This window comes from Toxorhynchites rutilus, chromosome 3, assembly GCF_029784135.1.
Source record: "Toxorhynchites rutilus septentrionalis strain SRP chromosome 3, ASM2978413v1, whole genome shotgun sequence".
In the NCBI taxonomy this organism is placed as follows: domain Eukaryota; kingdom Metazoa; phylum Arthropoda; class Insecta; order Diptera; family Culicidae; genus Toxorhynchites; species Toxorhynchites rutilus.
Window position 1 is genome coordinate 261,820,973 of NC_073746.1, and position 23,872 is coordinate 261,844,844.

The following is a 23,872-nucleotide window of genomic DNA, read 5'->3' on the forward strand; positions in this document are numbered from 1 at the left end:
TTAAGGATAATTTGTTTCATCGACGAACTGATGCAAAACGGGCACTTTGCCACCTGTTTACAAAATAGATTGAAACTTTTGGTATCTTTCTCCCCAGATGTGTTTGCTGTTGTTACGAAACGGTATAGGAAATATCGAATAGCTGTTTACTGTGATGAAACTGTGCCCCCGTTTGGACCCACCCTGCCCAATCCACCGGAATTTGAGGTAATTGTTTATTCCCCTAATATATTCATAACAATACGTCATCCATTTCTGTATACTTTTTTTTACATATGTTTTATATATTACACATAGGTATTTTGTATACAGGAAAATTAGTCAATCTAACGACATTCTCGAAACATCGCTACATATTTTTAAAATATCTATACAACCAATTGTTTAACAACTGTTTTTTTTTTGCTGATGTTGATCAATACATAGAAACAAAATGATGCTCATCTAAAGTATACTAAAAAAATGTATAACGTACGCACAAATAATACTTTACGCCGCTCCTATCAATAACACGAAACACAACGTAAACACCCTCATGAATCTGGCGATGTCCCTTTTGTTAATCCAATTGACCACGTATAAATGTGCTTTTCCAGGCCGTTTTTTTTTGTGGACATAAAATGGCGCACGTAATTATATTTGACGTGCACACGGCTCATCTAGTACACGTTTTGTCTGTCCGAAAAATACGGCTTCCCTCTGCCCTCCACTAACGATGTGATTTCGTATCAGACGGTCTACTGTAGCACTTATATGCCCGTGACGTGCCAATCGTTATGTTAACTGTATCATTCATTCTCTTTCTCCCACATGTTGCGACACACCTACAGGACCCTGCCGTGTTTCGGGATTTTTTGCTAGTCAAATTGATAAACGGCGAAAAGGCTACCTTCCAAACGCCCACATTCTCCCGCAAACGTGAGCGGACGCTCGAAATGCTGATTAAGGATCTGTACGAGGAGTACGTGCACGACAATAAGATGGTGAGTAGCGCACATAGATTGAATTATGGTATCTCGCGCTTGATGTAAGGGTATGCAAAACAAGGCATATTTATGATATGCTGATAACGGGCCTTCACATTTGCATAATTTTCTCAATAATTACCAGTTTAATCTTCGCTCCCCGATTGTGAGAAGGGTCCGCAGCGGGAGAACCGCAAAATTGTGATCGGGGGATTATATTATGGTACATATTTAAGTTGAACAACATTTCAATGTTCACAAACGAATTAGCAACATACTGTGATAATGATATGATATACGCAGAGAGTAAGCTGGAGGAAACCAATCATTAAGCCCCGAAAACAGTCTGTTTTTCTCCAGAGACTAATTTCCGGTCACCCAGATCATTTTTCTAATCGAGTTTGGCATGTGTACATTCAATTGTATTGTATTCAAGATGGGCACAAAACTTTCGGCTTCTACCGTTGAACCACGAAGAGCCACACCTGCCACTTTCAATTATTCCGAAATTACATTGTGAGTGAAAAACCACATCGTCTGCAACTTTAACGAGGTTCACACCACGAGTAGACGATTAAATCATTGATTAAATTCGTATGAATTATGCTTCACGACATTTCTATTTTGATTTAATCCTATACATTATTTTCCGGTTATTCGTACGAACGAAAAACTTTGCTCGCAAAATGTTACATTCAAGCCATGTTTGCTCTGCTAGTCAGCTACAACTTCCTGTGCGAAAGGAAAACTCCTAATTGAAAAACCGAGGAGTCTGCTCTCGGAGCGACGGCACGTGTGCGGTTCTGTGGGCAACTTTCTAATCTTCCATCTTTACGGTTGAGTCTGCTAGAGTTCAATGTGGCATGGTTTTGATTCTGTTGAGATCAGCAGGGATCTCGAACAAGCGGTTCAACCCCGTTCACAAACTTAAATTTTGCCACGAAGCTTTCTGCCATAGACGAGGGTCGACAAATGGGTACGTTTACAAAATAAAATGATATATGGCCGGCTTTTTTCGATTCTGATGTAGAATCAGCAGGAAATAAGGTGGTACCATGTTTTATTTGATTCGTAAACTATTACTACTATAAACCACAAAACACCATCCAAACTGAACATGGATTTTATGAACCCAGCGTATAGGTGTATAAATCACAGCGCAGCGGGTAATGATAGTGATCCCGAACTTCAATTTTTGTTATTAATATTCATGGTGAACTTCTAAATTATTTAATGTTTGTTTTTCGATTCACCCATCTTTATCGTCATCAACATGATATATAAAGTAAAAATTCTAAATCATTGTTGAATTATTGATCAATCGGATTGTTCGGTTGTTAAGGAGGTATACACGAATTTAAGACGGGTGTTCGAGCTCTAAACGAATAAAACAAAGAATATTTTTACCATCCATTTTTTGTTTATTTATCTTTTAACAATACATCAAAACTAAACGGAAGAAAAAACATATTCAAATATTGAATAGTTACAAGCTGGTGAGAAGAGGTGGTTCAGAAAAAGGTTCTGCCATGGCGTACAAGATGCCAGCTCTTCTGGTTATCTGCCACGAAAAAACCGAAATGGTTCTGAATCAGTAAAGATGCACCCCGAACAAGCTAACAAAATATTTTTTGACAAAATTGGGGCCGTTTGAAAAAAGTCTGCTTTTTTGCATATTTTTAATAACAACTTATTTTTTTTCAAATTTTATGAAATCAAAAATCATAAATTATTGGTTCATATAGAGGAATGCATAAAGATTTATTCACATCAAATTTGGAATAAATCGGTTTGGTAGAACTTGAGATATCGTGTACACCAGTTTGAAAAAAAAACAAACTAGTTTCAAGAAAAACGTGTTTGAAATTTTGTGTCAAATCCTCATTTGTTAAAATACAGCATCACTAAAATGGCCATAACCCGGTAAATGATGGAATTTTCGAAAAAATCATTCTAGGGTATATTTTTCCATGTCTAAACTACAGAAATAAGAAGAAAAAAAAGATGTTTAGCTAAATAATGGTGGGTTGTGGTTTGCTTTACGTCAAATCATTTGAATGGTATAGGAAGTGACCTCTTCTGATCCCACTACAAATTGATTGTTATACCAAGACTTATGTGACCGGAGCAATAAGAAGAAGTGTTTCCGATTGTGTCACATTTGCCACTCACCCACTCACCCGAAACCCACTCACCAGAAACCCACTCACCCGAAACCCACTCACCCGAAAGACAGTTACCCGAAAGACATTCGACCGAATTCCACTCACCCGAATGTAACAAATAACCGAATGAGACAGCTGCCCGAATGTAACCTCTACGTCTAATGACGCTTACCCGAATGCGACATTCATCCGAATGCAACAATTTCCCGAATGTAACAGTTACCCGAATGTTGCACTTACCCGAATGCGACACTTACCCGAAAGGATATATTCGAATAATACGCAAATTTCATTATTAGGAAGTACAGGTCAGACTCGATTATCCGGAGACTCGATTATCCGGGATTCGATTATCCGGAATTTTAGACTCGATTATCCGGAGTATTTTATTTTTGATTTTCGAAAATTTTGAATAATTTGTATAATAATTATATATTGAATAGCTAATATGGGAATCAAAAGAAAGGGCTTGACTAGTAGAATGCAGTTATTTATGAAAAATGCAAATTCAAGATGGTGGCCACTACAAAATGGCGGATTACATATTTTCTTAGAACCCCATCAATATGGGTATCAAACGAAAGGGCTTCATTAGTAGAATGCAGTTATTTATGAAAAATGCAAATTGTGCACCCGTGGTCGAGTGGTTAGCGTCTCACATTATCATGCCGGGTGTTCGGGTTCGATTCCCGTTCTGGCTGGGGGATTTTTCGTCAAAGAAATTTCCCTCGACTTGCATTGTGGTCACGCGTATTCTAGAGCTTGCCCCTCTGAATACATTCAAGGCGTGTTATTTGGCTTAAGAAATCTCAACTATGTATCAATAAATGACGCTAGTTAGTGCATACGTTGAGACGGCAAAAGTTCCGCAGGGAACATTAACGCCATTCAAGAAGAAGAAGCAAATCCAAGATGGCGGCCACTACAAAATGGCGGATTGCATATTTTCTCAGAACTCCATCAATATGGGTATCAAATGAAAGAGCTTGACTAGCAGAACATAGTTATTTAAGAAAAAGCAAATCCAAGATGGCGGCCACTAAAAAAAAGCGGATTTCATATTTTCTCAGAACCCCATCAATATGGGTATCAAATGAAAGGGCTTGGATAGTACAACATAGTTATTTATGAAAAATGCAAATCTAAGATGGCGGCCACTACAAAATGTTCTTGACTTTTTGACAAAAATGACAAAAATTCTTGACTAGTAGAACATAGCAGATAATGAAAAATTCAATTTCAAGATGGCCACAGTCCCCAAACAACTAATTACTTTTTGAATGGTTTCATTCAGCTCGACCTGTTTCTATGTATGTTTGAATGTTTGTTGGGTTGTCCCACATTAATAGAAAATTGACCCCGTTCCTGTTGAATGATTGATCTGAAATTTGGAACATATATTTAATTCTACTGTAATTTTAAAACTGCGTATTCCATGATCTTGATAAATTCAATTTGGCCGCCGCAAAAAAATGGCTGAATGGCTTGAGTAAGGTTGATGAATAAAATCAATAAGAAGACGAAGCCAACTTTCTCATGATGTTTCCCTTCGTTCTGTTGATTGAAGTTTTATTTATTTAGAATCCGGAATCACGAAACAGTTGTATTTCGGGATTGGTTAAAGTTACAACACAAGCCTTAGTATTAAAATACACATAATTTATTGTTTATTGTTCTTTAAAAAAAAAATATTGAAAAAAATTTTTTTTTTTTTTGGACTTTCATAATGTGTACGTTATATCGAGGGTACGATTTATCGAAGTTTCCCTGTACACTACACTATGAACAACATAAATTCGAAAAGGTCGCCGCCACAAAATGGTCGACTATGTATTTTTTGCAATCCCCTCAATATTGGTATCAAATGAAATGATTTGACTAATACAATACAGTACAGGTAGGACTCGATTATATACAGACTCGATTATAGGAGATTCGATTATATGCAATTTTGGACTCGATTATATTCAGTTTGGAGAAAAATATTTTTTTATATTTCAAATATGGCTTATTTCATGAAGAAATGTAACCTTTCAACGTTAAGACGAAGTTTGAGTGGCTATTACATGTACAGTGGGGTAAAAAACGTGATTTTTGAAGATTTTGCTTGAATTTTCACCAGGAATTATTTATATCGATTTAGCAGCCAAATTAATAAAGATAGAAGTTGTGCGTCAAAGAACAAATTGTGGAACGGTTAAAGAACTTCATTTTAATTGAAAGAAACAATCTAGTTTCATATAAATTTTTAGGATAAAATTAATAATAACACATTTAAAATTATTAACTTTTAAGTGTTTACTTCCAAAATGTTATTAAAATTCACTAATTTAGTTGTTCCACTACTATATCCTGTACTAAATTTTCTCATCTCTGAAATGAAAGCATCAGAATCGTCTTCGGTAGCGTACTCTTTAATGTAGAGCCAGTTTGAAGCAACAGAGTCCGAAAAAAAAAATTTCTGTAACTCTGTCATTGTTGAAATTCGATCATATGCGTAGGAGGATTTTTTTCATCAAATACGATCGTCTATCTTCTCCTGAGAGAATCTGGATAAATTAATTTATTTCATGTGAGAAAGGTGTTTTCTTACTTTAAGAGCATGAATCAAAAATCGAATTCCTTTTTTATTATCCAAAAACGAAAAATACATGCAAAAAACAGGTAAAGAAAAAAAATGTTTCGACTCGATTATCCGGAGTGAAAAAAAATTAATACTCCGGATAATCGAGTCCGACCTGTATTTGTATATTTATTTCTGATCAGTGTTATATGAAGATCATATTCGTCTCATACGTTCATTTCCATTCATAAAGCATTTTTCGTGGGTAGTGCAATTTGAGAAATAGAGGCGTTGAATAAAATCCTTTTCAAAATAATGAAAAGTGACAGAATGTAATTTTATAACGTATTATGATGTTTATCCTTTCATATAGATGATGCAGCCCGTATTATGACACTGAAGTGCAATTTCGATTATGAATTTATTTTTTCGCAATAAAATTTATTCTGAGATCAAATTACATGACCTGCATAATAATCCGGGCAAACGTAATGCACCAGGTAAACGTATGCCGTCGGACGCTCGCTAACGCTCGGTCGGACCTGACTAAAGGAACGTCTTCTATGTTTCAAACAAACCGGGCAATAGCTGGAATGCCAAACAAAAAATGTGTTAGTAATCATGATGTTTGTAAAAAACTTCTTTCAAACAAATAGAATCGCATTTTGAAGCACTTTTTGTAACATCTGAATGTTTATTAGCATTAGCTAATTTCATTCTTGTGAAATTTTACAAAAATCGACAGTGTGTAGCTACGAAGATATGAAGATGTGTAGATATATAAACATTTTTATTCAACATGCAAGTATTCAAGAATATTTCAGCCACGCTTCAACCCAGAACAGTGAGAAGCATTGTGAAGAACGTATATACAGTTTTCATCACCTGGAACATTCAATGCGAGTTTACGATATTCAATGGAAAACAAAACATATTCACGATTGAGTCATAATAATTACCTGAAGAAACGTTACCAGATTTAGCGGAGCAAATCCTCCCACCGACAGATCTCTTGAAGTTTGTGCACGGTGTAGCATGAAAGTGACAATTTGCTGTTCCGGCTTCTTAAGCAAATGCCAATCAATGTTGTATATATCAAACATCATTTGTTCATTCTGAAACAGTATAGTTTTGAAACATTAATGCAGGTATCATTGAAACAATGGAAGGGCTCACCTTCGCTGTAATTACAGTTCCCACAACACAAGACTGTGTCAGTTCAAAAAATATCGCCGCGAACACACTGTACGCTTGGGCATATCTACAGACGTAGCCCAAAAATATTGTAACCAATATAGTACCTGCTTGCAACACCATTTGAACTAGATTCCCATTTTCAAAGTGACGAATGACGCTGTCCTCATACTCAACAATCATCTGATGCAACTTACTGATGTGGACCAATCGCTCCGCTATGTATTTTTCGTCTCTTTTAGGCATCTTCAGTAATAAGTTGAAATTATGTATCTCATTAGTCAGTGAATTCGCATACCCAACCACCGGTAGTATGGTATTAAGAAACATAGTATCCGAAGCAAGATAACCGTTCACACAGAAAGCGATCAAAAGCACGTGTACGAAGCTCGTGATTACGTAACCAACCAACGTCATATGATCGATGTACGGTACATAAATAGTTATGATGAGAAATTTTTGCTTCATTATCGCCGATATCAATGTCACCAACACAACTGTTGTCGTACCTGAGACCGAATAAACCAAAACCATTGATTTGAGTATAAAAATGATCCTGCCAACGGTAGTCTCCAGTATGGGTCGATTCCTCTCATCAGCGTCGAATTGTGCGTAGATTTGCTCTGTGTCATGAAATAATTGGCAATGCCGTGGCTTGTGAACGAATCCTATCCACATTTTATTCGTTCCTTGAATAGTCAGCGTTAGAGTGATGAAAACTTCGAGAACACGGCTCCAATCCGACCGTAGCATCCACATCGTATAAAAACACAGTACGTAGGCGAAGAAAATAATCCACAGTGAAATCACAAATAATACTTTGAATTCACGATCAGGTACAAACATGTCGAGCCCCACAAAGTATGTAGTTTTGCGACTGATGTAGAAGGATTTCCTGAGCTCTTCCGATGATCCCTTAGAAGCCATTGTTAAGGATTAATTTCTGTCGACACAGTTTTCCAACATTATATAGGAACAATATTTTCCTGGAGTGGACTGGAAATATCGTTGCTGTAAATAATCAATGTATGTGCATTAGCGTGAAATAATCATTTCAAGAAGAAAAAACTTCGCCGTTAAATCAATAATTAACTGGAAATGCATCTAATGAATACACAGTGTGTGATTTATCAAATAGCTCCTATGCATGTTTCGCAGTATTTCCATCTACTATATTATTCTCGTATTTCCAAAACTATATTGAATTGTCTCTAATAATTCGATGCTGCAATAACGCTGATTTCCAGTGAAATCATGGAGGAATATCAGTTTATAATAAGAAAATTTCGTCTAAAGGCCATGGAAAAGATCCTGACGTTTAAAAAGTGAATTTCAAATGATTTGATCGATAGACAACAAGAAACCCCGAAAAACATTTGCGAAATTTTGCTTGCCAGATACAGTATGACATTTCTGCATCGGATCGTGACCGAGGATTAAAAGTGAATGTATTTCATGAATTCAATGCGAGTAATCGGTTTCCTATATTATTAACATTAGAATTAAGGAAAAATGTATATATACTAGTAACAATACAGTAAGGAGTTCGGCTCCTTTAAACTTATGTAACTGAGCCTGTAAAAATAAACGATTTGAATAAAAAAAATGAATTCAATGAACCCAAAAGATCATATGTTAACCCGACCAACCGGCCACATCGGATAGAGGATAGTGTTGTGTGTTTTCAAGGAAAAGCGAGGATTAATCTGGTACCTTTTGTACTTTTTGAACATTTTGAATAGGTGAGCGTTACCAAAAACAATTGATCGAATTGACCCATGCATTGCTTCAAAAAACGACCGAAATATCAGAAAAAGCAACACAAGGTAATTTTCCTTTATGACAATGTTGACAATGTGACAATGTCACATCGAGCAAGATCGGCCAGGTAACCGGCTGAGTTATTCAATTGTGATCAATTACCGCATGCAGCTTATTAACCAGACTTGGCTCCGTCCCTTTCCCTCGTTGCCATTTGTTTTCGACGACGGGACAAGTACAGGCTAAGCACTTCTCGACAGTCTTCCGTGTTTCACAAAAAACACTGCGTCCGAGATAAATATGTTCACGCTTATGTTTGTGTTTGTGTTTGAACACAAACATGATGTTTTCGTACCTATGTTAGAAAATGTGACATGTTTGTATACGTAGTATGTTTGGATATACGATGTTTAATCCTAATATTTCACATGATGTTCGAACATGGTGTACAGTTTCTCTTGCATTTTCACCCCAGTGCATGGAGTAGAAGAAGCGGATTGAACACCACACCACCACCACTCAACAAAAATGGTTTGTTGACATGGAAAAAATGCTTCCCTATCATGACAATGGGTGCTTCGTCTGAAAGTTTGGGCAAATAAAATAAACCTCTTTATCTGTTCTGAACAAAATAAACGTCAATTGATATCAGGGATCTTCACAATAGATATCATTATTTGGTGCACGCATCAATTTATATATGGAAATTTTGTAACATCCGCTATTATCAGCTATTTGAACAAGTACTAAAATTGAGTAGCGCGTGGCGGAGATGTTCAGTTAACCACATCAAAATACCAAGAATAGGTGTAAACTTTTCTGAAAACATGCATCTAAAATTATTTTTTGGGTATTTATTTATTTATTTTTTTGGCCAGCATTTGTATGACATCGCCCCGCTGTGCACACGGTTCTCCAGGATTGGCACATGTACGGAGAAAAAAATATCATAGAAAGCTTTTTTCTATTCAGAGAATGTTTTCTTTTCACGGGAGTATTTAATCATACTTTCAAGATGTGTATGAACTCACCTCTGACCCATGCAATTTTTGCAATACGAACCAAATTTATAGTTCGTTTCCGTGGAAAAGTATTCTCCAAAGAAATTTTTTAGTAGAAATCATTTTTGACGTAGAACTGCGTCTTTCAAACTAGAAGCATTTCCATTTTTCCATACATTTCTTCTGCTCAGTTGTTAACTTCACTACCCATGCCGTTAATAACGAGCAACTTATCGGCGATCAACGAAGAGGATTGATTTATAGTCTCCGTGAACAAAGAAAAGAAGAAGAAGGCGAACGAAGGAGAATATTTTCCTAGAGCATAACTATTGGATCTCACTGAGGCAAACTTTCAGTATCGTTCTAGATTCGAAGCAATGGACACCGCTTGTTCTTCCTTGTTTTGCGTCATCACATGTCTTTGTTTCGGAATGAGCTGTGAACGCGACCAAATTACTCACTGATTAAACTGACACCATTCCATCAAGGTTCTGAACTACATAATTGTGTGGGGAACACCAAGAAAATAATAATTCAGGAATTTGTGTGTGATTTGGTTTCGCATGACAGTAGCAAAACTATCTCCACCAAGGATGACAACTAAGCTAATCGATACCGGAAATATTAATAGCAAGGGCTTCTGTTGAGAAGAGCGCAAAGCGGAGATAAGTGTTTGTATATTCGAAACACTTATCTTCAAGACATCGATATATGGCTTTGTGTGCGTAACCCCATTTGTATCTGCTTCCGTGTGCATTGACCCTGTCGCGATGAAACAATCACCTAATGTTTTGATGGACGATTGTTTGGTGGTGCAAATTATGCAGCCGCGATAATAAATATAAACAAAGAGGGTGGCAGCGGAAGAGGAATATTTGCGCTAGGGTATGAATAATGGATTAAAACTGCTGAAGCAAATATTCAGACTTTTTCTTCATTTGAAGCAGTTAACATCGTTTGTTTTCCGTCATCGTAAGGGCTTCGTTGGTGCCTTCGACATTGCATCAATGCATCGAACTGACGCTATAGCGAAGCAGTTAAGGTTGTGCGCCACATCATTATTTGAGGAATATAAAGCTAAACCATAGTGAATGTCGTGCTGGAATGTTGTGAGTTATTTGGATTCGCGTGCCAATCGTGAAAATGCCTTCAACAAGAATGACATTGCACTAATTTTGAGCAATGCAACTCTTTTCGATGTTATTGAGATTAACCGACAGAATTTATTTCGTTTATTTTGTTACCAAGGAAGTAAATGTCGTTCTAGAATTTTGTACGTGATTGGGTTTCGCTTGCCAGTAGCAAAACTTTCTCCACTAAAGATAACAGCAGCGCTTATCTCGAGCATAAGGAAGTAAGGCAACTTTTTTTGAGACCAGTAATATTAGGCTGTCAAAAAAGTCCTGCGGTTTTTTTTTTAATTTTTATGTGTTCATAAAATTAGTTACAATCATCTGTTTTAAGTCAAATATGCGCCGTTTTGTTCGATGACTTGTTCCCAACGAGATGCCAACTTCATAATACCCCTGTTATAGAAGCACGCTTCCTTATTGGCAAAAAACTCGGATAGCCAATTTTCACAGGCCTCTTTTGTGGCTAACTTCTGACTTCCTAGCTCGTTCGCCATGGACAAAAACAGGTGGTAGTCACTTGGTGCAAGGTCCGGACTATACGGCGGATGCAAAAGAACCTCCCATCCGAGCTCCCGGAGCTTCTGGCGCGTCACCAAAGAAGTGTGTGGCCTGGCGTTGTCCTGATGGAAGACAATGCGGCCTCTGTTTATCAAAGATGGCCTCTTCTTCATGAGTGCTACCTTCAAGCGGTCCAGTTATTGGCAGTACAGGTCCGAATTGAGCGTTTGGCCATAGGAAGCAGCTCATAATAGATTATTCCTTGACAATCCCACCAAACACACAGCAGAACCTTCCTGGCCGTTAATGAGGGCTTGGCCACCGTCTGAGCCGCTTCAGCGGGCTTCGACCACGACCGTTTGCGCTTCACGTTGTCGTAAGTGACCCACTTTTCATCGCCAGTCACCATCCGCTTCAGAAACGAGTCGATTTTGTTGCGATTCAGCAGCGATTCACATGCGTCGATACGGTCAAAGATGTTTTTTTGCGTCAACGTGTGTGGCTCCCATACATCAAGCTTCTTTGTGAATCCAAGCTTCTTCAAATGGTTAATAACGGTTTGATGACTTATCCCCAGCTCTTGGCCGATACTACGGCTGCTACTATGCCGGTCTTTCTCGGCTATTTCAGCGATTTTGTCGCAATTTTCGACGACAGGCCTTCCGGAGCGTGGCGCATCTTCGACGACCTCTACACCAGAACGAAAATGTTGAAACCATCGTTGTGCGGTGGAAATGGAAACTGTATTGGGTCCATAAACTGCACAAATTTTATTGGCAGCTTGAGATGCATTTTTGCCTTTGTCATAGTAGTACTGTAAAATATGTCGGATTTTCTCTTTATTTTGCTCCATATTTGCGACACTATAACTCACGAATGACTTAACCAAACAAAACACTGTCAAGGACTATATTATAGCGCGCAAAAATACCTTTCCAACAAGCTATAGTATGACTCGATACAATGAATACAACTAGAACTACGCGCTTACAACGACATCTCACGGAAATACCGCAGGACTTTTTTGACAGCCTAATATTAACAGAAACGTTTCTTTTAAGAATAGCGCAAAATGATGAGAAATGTTATGAGTTGTGGAATAATGGTGCTGGTGCAACCAAGTATATAATCGCCTGTAGCCGAGTGTATGCCAATTGCAAAAAAGGCCAGCGGAATAGCGTTCGAGGTAAATATCAATGCATTGACATGAAACAAAGTCTGACATGCGATCAGCTTGTTTATTGTTCTGCGAGGGCAAGAATGAATCATCAATCAAATATCGTCAACTGATTCTACAATAAAAAAAACATTTCAGGGCGACCAAACCATTCTAATGAACAGTTATTTCTAGAATTTTGCAGCATTCTAAAATAATATCCGAAGTTATTAACAAGCGACTTGAACAAAATAACAGCACTGCTCTACGTCAACAATGTGGTCGTGTATTGGACACAACCCCCTATAATTTTTCATGTGTATGAAAAGAAACGAAGAGCAATGAAATACTGCAACAATGGGTGGTGTATTTTGTACATGATGTATGAATTATAAACACCATGTTTGTTTATGATGTGAGAAATGCGTGTGATTCAAACATGTTTGTGTTTGTGCAGCATTGGGCGTGTTTGGAATAAACATAGAACAATAGCGAAAAGTATGTTCGTGTTTAACACGTTAAGCCCCGCGTTGGTCCCTGGGGATTGACACAGAATTTCCCGTCCTTTTTGCGTCGATCAGACCGGACCGACAGTAGACTTTTCGTTCGGAGAGTGTCGCCATTAGGAACGGCAACAACAAAGTTAACAAATGATGCTTAGAAAAGTCCCCTATCGATTCGCTGGGACCGACACGGACCAAACGAAAAGTTCATTGTCGGTCCCATATTTCGGCCGGGGCTTAGCGTGTTAAACACAAGCATGGAATTTGAGCATCGCGCGGATATGTGTAAGTGTTTCTCGGAATAATGCTTCTCGGTGACGACTTCGCGTTGAATATTATGAAGAGATATCCCGTTCTGACTTATCCGTAAATCCAAGCTGAAAATAGATACTCACCCAGGAGAAATTGTTTTACCTGATGAAATTTCTAATCGTGATTTGAAAACAACTCCCTAACTTCCTAACTCCCGCTGAGCTAGAAAGGAAGTTCACCAAAAAACGTCAAATATATATAAAAAATATTTGAAAACCACTCCATGGAAAAGCCACTAGCATGAAGATTATAATATCTTGAAAAAAAAAACACCTAGAAAAGGGTCAACTGTATCTCCTCACGCTGGTATATGAAAAATGATAAAATTAATGAATGACAAAATTGACACTGGTGGACATTCTTTCGTGAACAATGATATGCATAATACTATATGTTTCAGATAAACATTTAATCAATCCAAATTGCCATATTCCGTTCGTCTATCATCGAATCAACGACCAAGACCTTTAATGCCGGCAGCGACAGGTACTGCCTTTTCAGTAGCCTTGAAAACGCGCTTTCCAGCTCTCTCCTGTAAACGAAAATTCAGTGAAGGCGTCAGATTCAAACACTTGAGATATGTACTTTGGATGAATGCTTCAACAAAACGATATGAATTACTTACAATCTTCTTGCCCAGCTTCTTTAGAAATCCAGCTTCAGTTTGTCCCAGCAGCAGCAAGGCGGCCAGTACGAAGAACAAAAAAAGTCTTGAAAACTGCATGGTTCCGAAGTGCGTACTAAACAGTTCGAAATTGTGTTTTTATACCGAATAATGGTACTTGAAAATTCCCTCTTGATAATATTTGAAGAGCGGTGAATGTATTTGTCCGATAAATAAGTTCGCCTGTTATCAAACGCCTAGAAGTGGATAAATATGTACCAACATCGTAATTTTACGTGGAAGAATGGTATTTTCCAATCATCACTATCATTATACCTATCCTATTGAGTAAGTTGGGCTTCAAAAAATATATCTTCAAACCGAAAACATGATGCACATATTGGGTCCATTTTATTTGTTTTCCTTTAATCACGGAAATATCAACCATGTGGAAACTCTTCTGCTATTTTAATATCGTTCCAAGAAAAGCATTCAAACCACATTATCTAGAACAAGTAAACGCGCCAGAAAGAAACCCTTTTCGTTTTCTGTACAAAAACACACATTTCCTTCACACATCACGAACATGAATTTCACAGGAATTCTACTTCTTGTCGTCATGTTGGCGTCTATCCTGCTGATAGGTACAACCGAGGCCGGCAAACTCAAGAAGCTGGGCAAAAAAGTTGTAAGTAATTCCTTTGCCGTCTTATTTTACCATTTCCGAAATGTTAACCTCATTTCGTATCACTTTTGTGCAGGGAAAGGCTGGCAGAAACGTCGCCAATGCTGCACAGAAGGCAGCTCCTGCCGTTGCTGGAGTATCGGCAATTATTTGAGACACAAGAGAAGAAGGAGATTAGTGGTGGTCATTGGAATCATTATGGAATCAACTCGAATACCATTGCTAACTAATTTGTTAATTGAAAGGGGTGATGCTCCGATAAATAATATGTCTACTTATTGACGCATGCCTAGCTAACATTCAAAAGGCCTGCGTATTGCTGAATTCCGAGAAAAATAGTAATGACTAAGAGGAATAATGATGTGAAAACTGATTGATTAATTTCTATTATAGAGGCTCTGGACTGCGAGATTAATTCCCTCTAGCCTGTAAATTTGAACTCACAATCGTTCACTTAGTAAGCGGACGTGCAACCATCCCAAATATGAAAAAAAATAGACTAGCATTATATAAACTATACGTTATAGAAATTATGAGGATATTAATTCATAGGTTATGCCAGATCCGTTGTTTTTTTAGCTGACCCGGCAAACTTCGTCACGCCTAAAATTTGCTTTTTGACCTTCAAACATTAACGTTTTCTTACTAAGCGCAAGTTCACGGGTCCAATCGCAGAACTGTTCATTGATTGATCTTCTAATCGACCCAGTTGAATTTACCTTTTACTATAAAATTTCTAGTAATTCTATCGAAAATCATCATTATAATATCAGATTATTTTCACACAATTTTCGTTCAAGATTTTTCAACCACTTGCAAATAACATGTTTCTCCGTTACATGGAATGTTTGATACAGAAAATATGAAAAAAATATGAAATGTATGCTTCATTAGTATGGCAGACCATCCCCCCCCTCTCAGAGAGACGGGAGGAGTGTCTATTCATCATAGAAACTTTAGTGTCCCCTAAAACCTTCGCATGCCAAATTTGGCTCCACTTGCTTGTTTAGTTTTCGAGTTATGCAGAAATTCGTGTTTCATATGTATGACAGCCCCCCTTAAAGAGTGGAGTGGAGTGTCTAACTACCATAGAAACATTTATTGCACCCAAAAACCTCCATATTCCTAATTTGGTTTCATTTGCTTGATTAATTCTCGAGCAGTGCAGAAATTTGTGTTTCATTTGTATGGAAGCCCCCCCTTAGAGTGGGGGGTGCAGTGCCTAACAACGGTAAAAATATTTATTGTACCCTAAAACCTTTACATGCCACATTTCGTTTCAATTGCTTGATAAATTCTCGAGTAATGCAGAAATTTGGGTTTCATTTGTATGGCAGCCCCCCGTTAGAGAGGGGGGAGGAGTGTCTAACCACCATAGAAACATTTACCGCACCCTAAAACCTCAATGTGCCTAATTTGGTATCATTTGCTTGATTAATTCTCGAGTAATGTAGAACTTTGTGTTTCATTTGTATGGAAGCCCCCCCCCCCCTTAGACAGGGGGCAGGAGAGTCTAACCACCATAGAAACATTTATTGCATCCTTAAATCTCAATACGCCTAATTCGGTTTCATTTGTTTGAATAATTCTCGAGTAATGCAGAAATTTGTGTTTTATTTGTATGGCAGCCACCCTTAGAGAGGGGTTGGAGTGTCTAACCACCATATAAACATTGATTGCACCCTAAAACCTCAATATGCCTAATTTGGTTTCATTTTCTTGATTAATTTCTGAGTAATGTGGAAATTTGTGTTTAATTTGTATGGTTTGTATTTGTATGGTGCAATATGAGAGAACAGCAATACACTTCAATCTAGGATAATTTTTTCCTTTATGATGAGTTTGATTTTATGAATTCAAATATTTGACGAGAGTTTCAAACAGAGCTTTTAAGCACATGATTTGTGTTTTTGAAACAAAATTGCTATTATAAATGTAGCTCTGCATGGAGGTGGACTATTTTTGATTAAAATTTTTGGCATGACGAGCTTTTCGGAAAAGTGTTTTTTACAAGAAAGAAGGCATGTAACGTTCATTATGCTGAATGTCCATTACGGAAGATGTTGAAACTTGCTGTCTCTGCTCGTTCATCTTATGCTATCAGAAAAATAAAAAATAATATCGCATCACAACAAAATTACGTCACACCACAGGGGAAATGGCGCTGGCGCCACTCCGTTTTCAGGCTTTTACGAGGTGTTTTTTCAAATTTCTGTAAAACTTCGCAGTTGTTTGAAAGGATTTGGTATTCTTTATCGATTTATAACAAAAAAAATCAAAATAACAATTTTGGCGCTTGCGTCATTTTGCGAGATTACGGCAGAATTAGGCGAGGATATTAACGGATTTCTACTCACAAACGTCTTTTCTGAACACGAACAGGTACTCATCGAAACAATGTTTGCTATTGGACTGGACCAACAGATATCTAAATGCGAACGGCAGGCTTCTCGATCTAGCATTTGTGAGCCTTCCAAACCAAGTGGACCTAATCGAACCCAACTCACCTCTATTGCCAGTGGACAATCACCACGCATGTTCGTTCTGCTACTCGACGTGGACAGCAACGAACAATTGCGCACAATGAGGTAGACGACAATCCTTCCTACGATTTTCGCCTATGCAATTTCGCACAGATGAAAATTGGTCGTTGACTAGGTCTCCCTAATGCAAACCAAATCAGAAAATCAACTTCTTTCAGCATTCTATGACAAACTCTATGCAGTTCTTAACACGTTCGTCGCCCAAAGCGACGTTTTTGAGTTTCTTGCAGAGCCTAACTTGCGATTAATTTATTAAATGACGATCAAACTTAGTTTGTAGGTAACTTTTACATGATCTAGCAATGTTTGTTTTCAATTGAGGACGAATTGATGACAATAACACAAGCCAAAGTCATATTATAGGGGTTTTGCAAAAAACTGCAGTACAAACTATCCGTACTTTAAATTAATAAAAAGTATAGTATAAACAGTATAATATTATGGTTCTGATTTTATTATTTTTCTTCATATCCTATAGTTACATTTTGGTGCCTATTCTATCAAATTCATTCTAAAATTCCTACTCAATTCGAGCGAGGAAAGTGTCACCCATATCTGGGTAACGGGGCGTCGAAAGTGTTAATGACAAAGGACTACGCAAAAGCCGTTCATTCAGCTCAGTGTCCAGTAAACCGTGGTGGACACCTGATCTCCGAAACCGAAACACTTTTTCAACTCAAAGCCTATAAGCCAGTGGTTTTTAACCTTTTTTGCTCCATGCCCCCCTTTTCCAAATTCGTCCAAGTCCTTCCCCCCATTCCTCATATCAGAAGAAAGTGAAAGAATCGATCATTGTAGTCCAGAACTCGCACTGTGATTTGTCTTCAAGTAAATCTTTCGCAGCAGAGTCGTTTTGAAGGTCGATGAATTCGTCCTGAAATTGAGCGGGAACTTTAGTCACTGCCAGTCGGAAAGGATTTCGAGCCAGTTCCAGATCTTGTTTTTTCATATCAGGAAAATATGTTTCGAATTCAACATGGAGTGATGATAAATGCTGCACAATCTCATTCTTGATGGTCTTTGGTACTATTTTTTCGTCTGTTCCACCATCAATCACTGATGAAACTCTTTCGAAGATTGCGAAGTTGTTCAGCCTTATGTTTCCAATTCTGAAGTTCGTCGAGGAACGCATTTAGCGAATCAATCAAATCTATGATGGAGGTTTGACTTCCAAATATATCAGCCAGTAGGTTAATTGTATGATCCAATCAGGGTTGCTTACCACTACCAAAAGATCGCTTTTTTCTTGCAGCTTAAGAAAAGATTTCACCTTAGTTCTCAATTCGAAAAACCGATCTGTTACATTTTCTTTTCGAAAGCCAACGAACATTGGTATGATACAATAGCATCTGGTGATTAGAATCCAAACTTGCACAAAATTGCTTGAAAAGTCTCGAGTTCAATTCACTTGATTTCACAAAATTTACAGTTTTGATTATTTGCTCCAAAACAACAGTTAAAGATTCTGGTAGTGTTTTGGGAGCTAGGGCTTGTCTGTGTATCATGCAATGGATTCCTTTTATCTTTGGATTAAGTTTTTTAACACTTGCCTGAAATACTGACTTGTTTCCCATCATTACTGGTGCACCGTCAGTACAGGGACCGCAAACATTATCCTAAGAAAGTCAGTAGAATCGAAGAATGAACTTACTTTCGCCAAAACGTCAGAACCTTTTGTTGTTGATTCGAGGGGGAACATAACAGGAATTCTTCCTTGATGGCATTACCGAGTACACGAAAACCAATAATTGAGCACGAAAACCAATAATTGAGCACAAGACGATACATCAGTGGACTCATCAAGTTGAATGCTGAATATCCCAAACTTGGCTGCCTTGATCTCAGACACAACTTGATGTTTGATATCAGCGGTTATTTGTCGCTGAATAGTGTTGTCGGATAGCGAAACTGCAGCCAATTTTTTCTCCAAGCCATTTCCTAGTACGATTTCCACCATTTTCATTGCACAAGGTTTAATGAGCGTTTCTCCGATTGTATGAGGCTTTTTTTGCCTCGCAATCTCCAATGAAACGACATACGATGCTTCAACAATTTTCGAATTTGTAGAGAAGAAATTTCCGGTTCTATCCATCTTCATCATTTTAACATTCCGTTTACTTCGTTCGAAGAAATCTACTTCTTTATCCGAGTATTGAAGGTGTGTTTTGAAATACTGCTTCAATTTACATGTTTTCATGGAGTTATTGGTGAGGATTTTCAAGCAAATTAAACATTGCGGTCGTTCCTCCTCATTCACAATGATAGAGGAGAAGCCGAACTGAAGATACGATATGTCGTACTTCCTTATTTTAGAAGCCATAGCTATGTCCTGCTAAAAAAACATAACATTTACCATGATGAAGAAAATTACATATTCAAAATCATACAAATCGTGAACGTAAAGTTTCAGAACGATTTTTTCCTCACTCAGAAAGTCCACAAGTTACACTGTTTGTGGGAAAGCCTGCCGAATTGCAAATCCAACATGAAGCATAAGTCGACTGCTTGGAGTTCGTGATAAATGCTGCTTTTTCACACAAATCAATACGAGTATTTTCTGTTCCAAGTTGACGTTTATTGTGATCCATAAACACGGTTCATGGTGTTATTTGTGAGAGTGAGCAGGACGGTATCAAAACACGGCTCACAGTAAGTCAAGACGACAAAAGATGGAAACATTTACATGTAGTTACATACGTATACAATGCAGTGGTGGAATTATTTGGACCAAGACAATATGTCAATCTTGACGTTTTAGTGCCGATGAAGCAAATTTATGTGTATAGAATTGCTGCATAGAATGTTTTCAAGCTGATCCTTTCAAAAAAATGTTTATAAACATTGTCAACTGCGAAATATATGTGTAGTATTCTCTCGCACAATTCCCCCCTTATAATGATCAAATTCCCCCTTAGAGGGGAATTCCCCACCGGTTGAAAATCACTGTACTAAACAGTTATTTCTAGAACTTCATAACATTATAAAGTAATATCCAAAATTATTAAAAGCGTCTTATATAAAATAACAGCCTAGTTCTACGTCAACAATGCGGTCATATCTTGGACACATCCTCCTATAATTTTTTTTATGATGCCATTTCAACTTATAAACTCTTGCAGCTCTTCAAATGATCTTCAAGTTTAATAGCATTGTTCATTGAAACATCGTAAGATTCCTCGCAAATATTAGTGAGAATGATGAAATAAAAATCTTTCAGCTCTTCATGTAGCATCGTGAATTCAATTTTTTCATTACGGAATTCGAAACACTCATTATCGTGGTCGCACCTATGCGAATCCTTTCAGACGATCCTTGTAAGGAATTCCGTCCTTATGAAACTGATCAATTATTGGATTGTAAATGCTCCAATGATCAGCAGCACAAAGCGATACAGTGGTCGTCCGCTAACTGGGCTGAAGCCGCCTCCCAGTTAGCGAATTCCGCTCGTTAACTGGGCTGACTTTTCAAACGTCAAAAAACACTGAGGGGAACGTCAATGGATACACTCAGAAAAAATATGTATTGAAAAATATGGAAGCGCAAAATGAAAACTACACTAAGAGAAATAATTTGTAAAAACAAGAAGTGGGTTATATCTATGGTATAACCGCAAGGGTGACATAGGACTCTCGTTGATATAGAGATCATTTGTATGAAGTTGAATCTGAATTCATTCTGAATGAATGAATATTTGGAGAACTTCGAAAACGAGAGCGTTACGTTGGAGGCACAAGGTTTTATGCATCCAATATTGGATACAGAAATATCCTACTGATGGGGAAGAATAATCTTCAGAAGCTATCCTGTTGATTGCGATTGATTGAAAAACCACAAAACCAAATATATTTGGTCACAGTGTTACATGGATAGAAAACATTCAATTAAACTCTTTCACATGAATATATTTTGAAAATTCCCAAAGGAACTGGCAGATTATTTTCAGTAACAATTAGATATTTCCACATTTTCCTCGATACTGGAAGCCCACCAGTGGTTAATGCCAACTCGATAACCACCTGTTAATAGCACTTGATTGAAACATATTTGGTCACAGTGTTACATGGATAGAAAACATTCAATTAAACTCTTTCACATGAATATATTTTGAAAATTCCCAGAGGAACTGGCAGATTATTTTCAGTAACGATTAGTTATTTCCACATTTTCCTCGATACTGGAAGCCCACCAGTGGTTAATGCCAACTCGATAACCACCTGTTAATAGCACTTGATTGAAACATATTTGGTCACAGTGTTACATGAATAGAAAACATTCAATTAAACTCTTTCACATGAATATATTTTGAAAATTCCCAAAGGAACTGGCAGATTATTTTCAGTAACGATTAGATATTTCCACATTTTCCTCGATACTGGAAGCCCACCAGTGGTTAATGCCAACTCGATAACCACCTGTTAATAGCCGCGCGTGTATGTGTGTGTAGCGATGTCTTCCCAGGGAACCGTTTGTGGCATCACTCTCCTCCTGATAGATTCCCTTCTGGCCTAGGGTGCACAAACAGGCTCTTGGTGACACCGTTCATCCGCGCTTTCATGATAAATAAAGAGCTTCACCGCAACAGCGACAACATGCTCCAATCGCTGTTCAATTAGAACTGTGAGGATTTCCGAGCGCCGCTCGCTTATATACCGATTGGTGATTTCAATAGCCTGTTTTGAAAGCAATTTTAAGACTATTGAAACAAGTTTTTGGATCAAAAAGTAACAAGTATATAACGCGTAGACATTTTATCTTTCGAATGAAGTGTTTATCATACCATTTCGTTCAGTTGTTTAGGAGCTATTAACGCTCAAAATCTCGGTCTCCGGCGTAACGCTTTCGTTTTCGAAACTTTGATTTTACACCCCGGTATAGAAATGAAAGACGTAGTCCTACGTCAATATAACGATTTTTTTGGTAAATGCAACCAATCTTGTCATTTTCTACCTTACTAGTAATTGGATTAGCCTACGAGCATCTCCTTTTTTTCACCGAGTGTCTCCTTTTTCACCGCTTGTTTACATCGACGAATATATTTATTTCCACTATGTTTCGTAGGAGAGTGTATGCATACTGACAGATTTCTACTACGAGGTGTTTAATGAAAGTGGAAAGGTGGGAATGTTTATGTTTATATATAATTATCGTACGATTTAATTTAATGCATAAAAGTTGTCATCAAAACCGGAGTTGAGCACATCTCTAAATTTTAACAAATATTGTTAAGAGATTTCCAGCAGTTCTTGATGTTTAGTGTAGTGATTTTATTTTGAGGTTTATATTCACAAACATACAAGTATGACTAATAGAAATTGCATGTATATAGTGTGCCTAGCCAGCCCATACATGCAAACGTGGAGGCGATATACATACATCCCAGGAAACAATAAATCGTATAATTATCGTTTATATAACATCATATACCCTATATACATGTATATGGCCTCCAATTTCGTATGCATATGCCAGTTATACACATCATAATTAACGTCGCCTGGGTGGTGCGGCCCACCCCCGGGTGCAAGGTTTTAGGGGTGCAGAATGAACCGAATTTATATGAAGAAATTGGATAGATATGATTTTTGATGGGGAGTGGGGATGCAAATCAATTCTCCCGCCCCGGGGGCAAAAGCTTCACTCGACGTCACTGCACATCATACAAGTAATGTGTCTCGGATGTATGTATATCATCTCCAATAAACATGTAGTACTGAACTTTATTTAACCATTTCTATATAAAATTTTGCGATATTTCCAGTAAAACACTTTTCACTTTTCTTGAAACCGGAAATATTCGGACTTAAAAATAATTTTTAACGTAATATTCCAAACATACATGTATTTAATAGTTATTATAATGATCACGGCAATATGTGGAAAGATATTTAATCCATTGCGTTTTGAGGTGACACTATCCTAGACCAGCTGGCGGGCGCCTAGAAATACCTACGCGGGCGACCAGTAGACCGCGGACTACCGTTTGGCCCTCCCTGGTCTATACTGATATTTGGTATATTTGCGACTGAACGAAGTAGAGATGGACAAATCGTTCAAAAGACCTAGTTCACCAAAAAGAGTGAACGAACTGTCGTTCTTTTTTGCTGGGCAACAGTTCATATGAACTGTCGCCCCAGTTCCCAGTTCCCATACCCAGTTCAGAACGAACTGTGTACGGTGAACGATGAACTGATAATACAACTTAGAACGAACTGACCGCTGACTGAACTGTGTATACAGTTCAGAACGAACTGTGTGAGAAGACCGCCGAATGAACTGTGCATGCAGTTCAGAACGGACTGTGTATGGTGACTGGTGTATAAGAGGAAAGAAAACGAACGAGTGATAGATGAATCAAATCAAATCAAAATGAAAAATCAAATATGAATCAAGGTAAATAGTCCTCAAATTAACGAATAGAAACAAACGATAGCCCCATGAAACAACAAAAATAATATGTCGGTATTGTCGCTTTCATAAAAAAGCGCATCATTTTCAGGATTTAAATTGGATTGTAAAATTATTTATCAAATAAAAATTTAATTTCGTATTTTGGAGCTCAGGGTAAATATTTCAGTAAGTTGGTATGCGAATCTACCTAACTTGGAAAATAAGTTGAAAGCGGAAAGATTTAAACAGTTAAACATTAAAATTCGCGTCGCTAATATGAAATATGTTTTATATTATATCATATTGTGCTCGATAATTTTGAGATGGACGTTCGCGGTTTGGGTACAGTTTTGCCTATAGCATTTATTGCAATACATCGTAAGCAAAACATCACAATGTTAA

General features: G+C 37.6%; 1 protein-coding gene across 10 annotated transcripts in view; it reads left to right on the forward strand.

Annotated features, from left to right (window-relative positions):
* The window catches only part of LOC129779904 (GTPase-activating Rap/Ran-GAP domain-like protein 3), a 310,243-nt gene that overhangs the window by 264,750 nt on the left and 21,621 nt on the right, over positions 1 to 23,872 (forward strand). For all 10 annotated transcript variants that reach the window (XM_055787678.1, XM_055787676.1, XM_055787671.1 and 7 more), the window contains 2 exons: positions 98 to 207; positions 831 to 983. In XM_055787678.1, the coding sequence (XP_055643653.1) occupies positions 98 to 207; positions 831 to 983 (263 nt within the window). The remainder of the gene's footprint in view (positions 1 to 97; positions 208 to 830; positions 984 to 23,872) is intronic.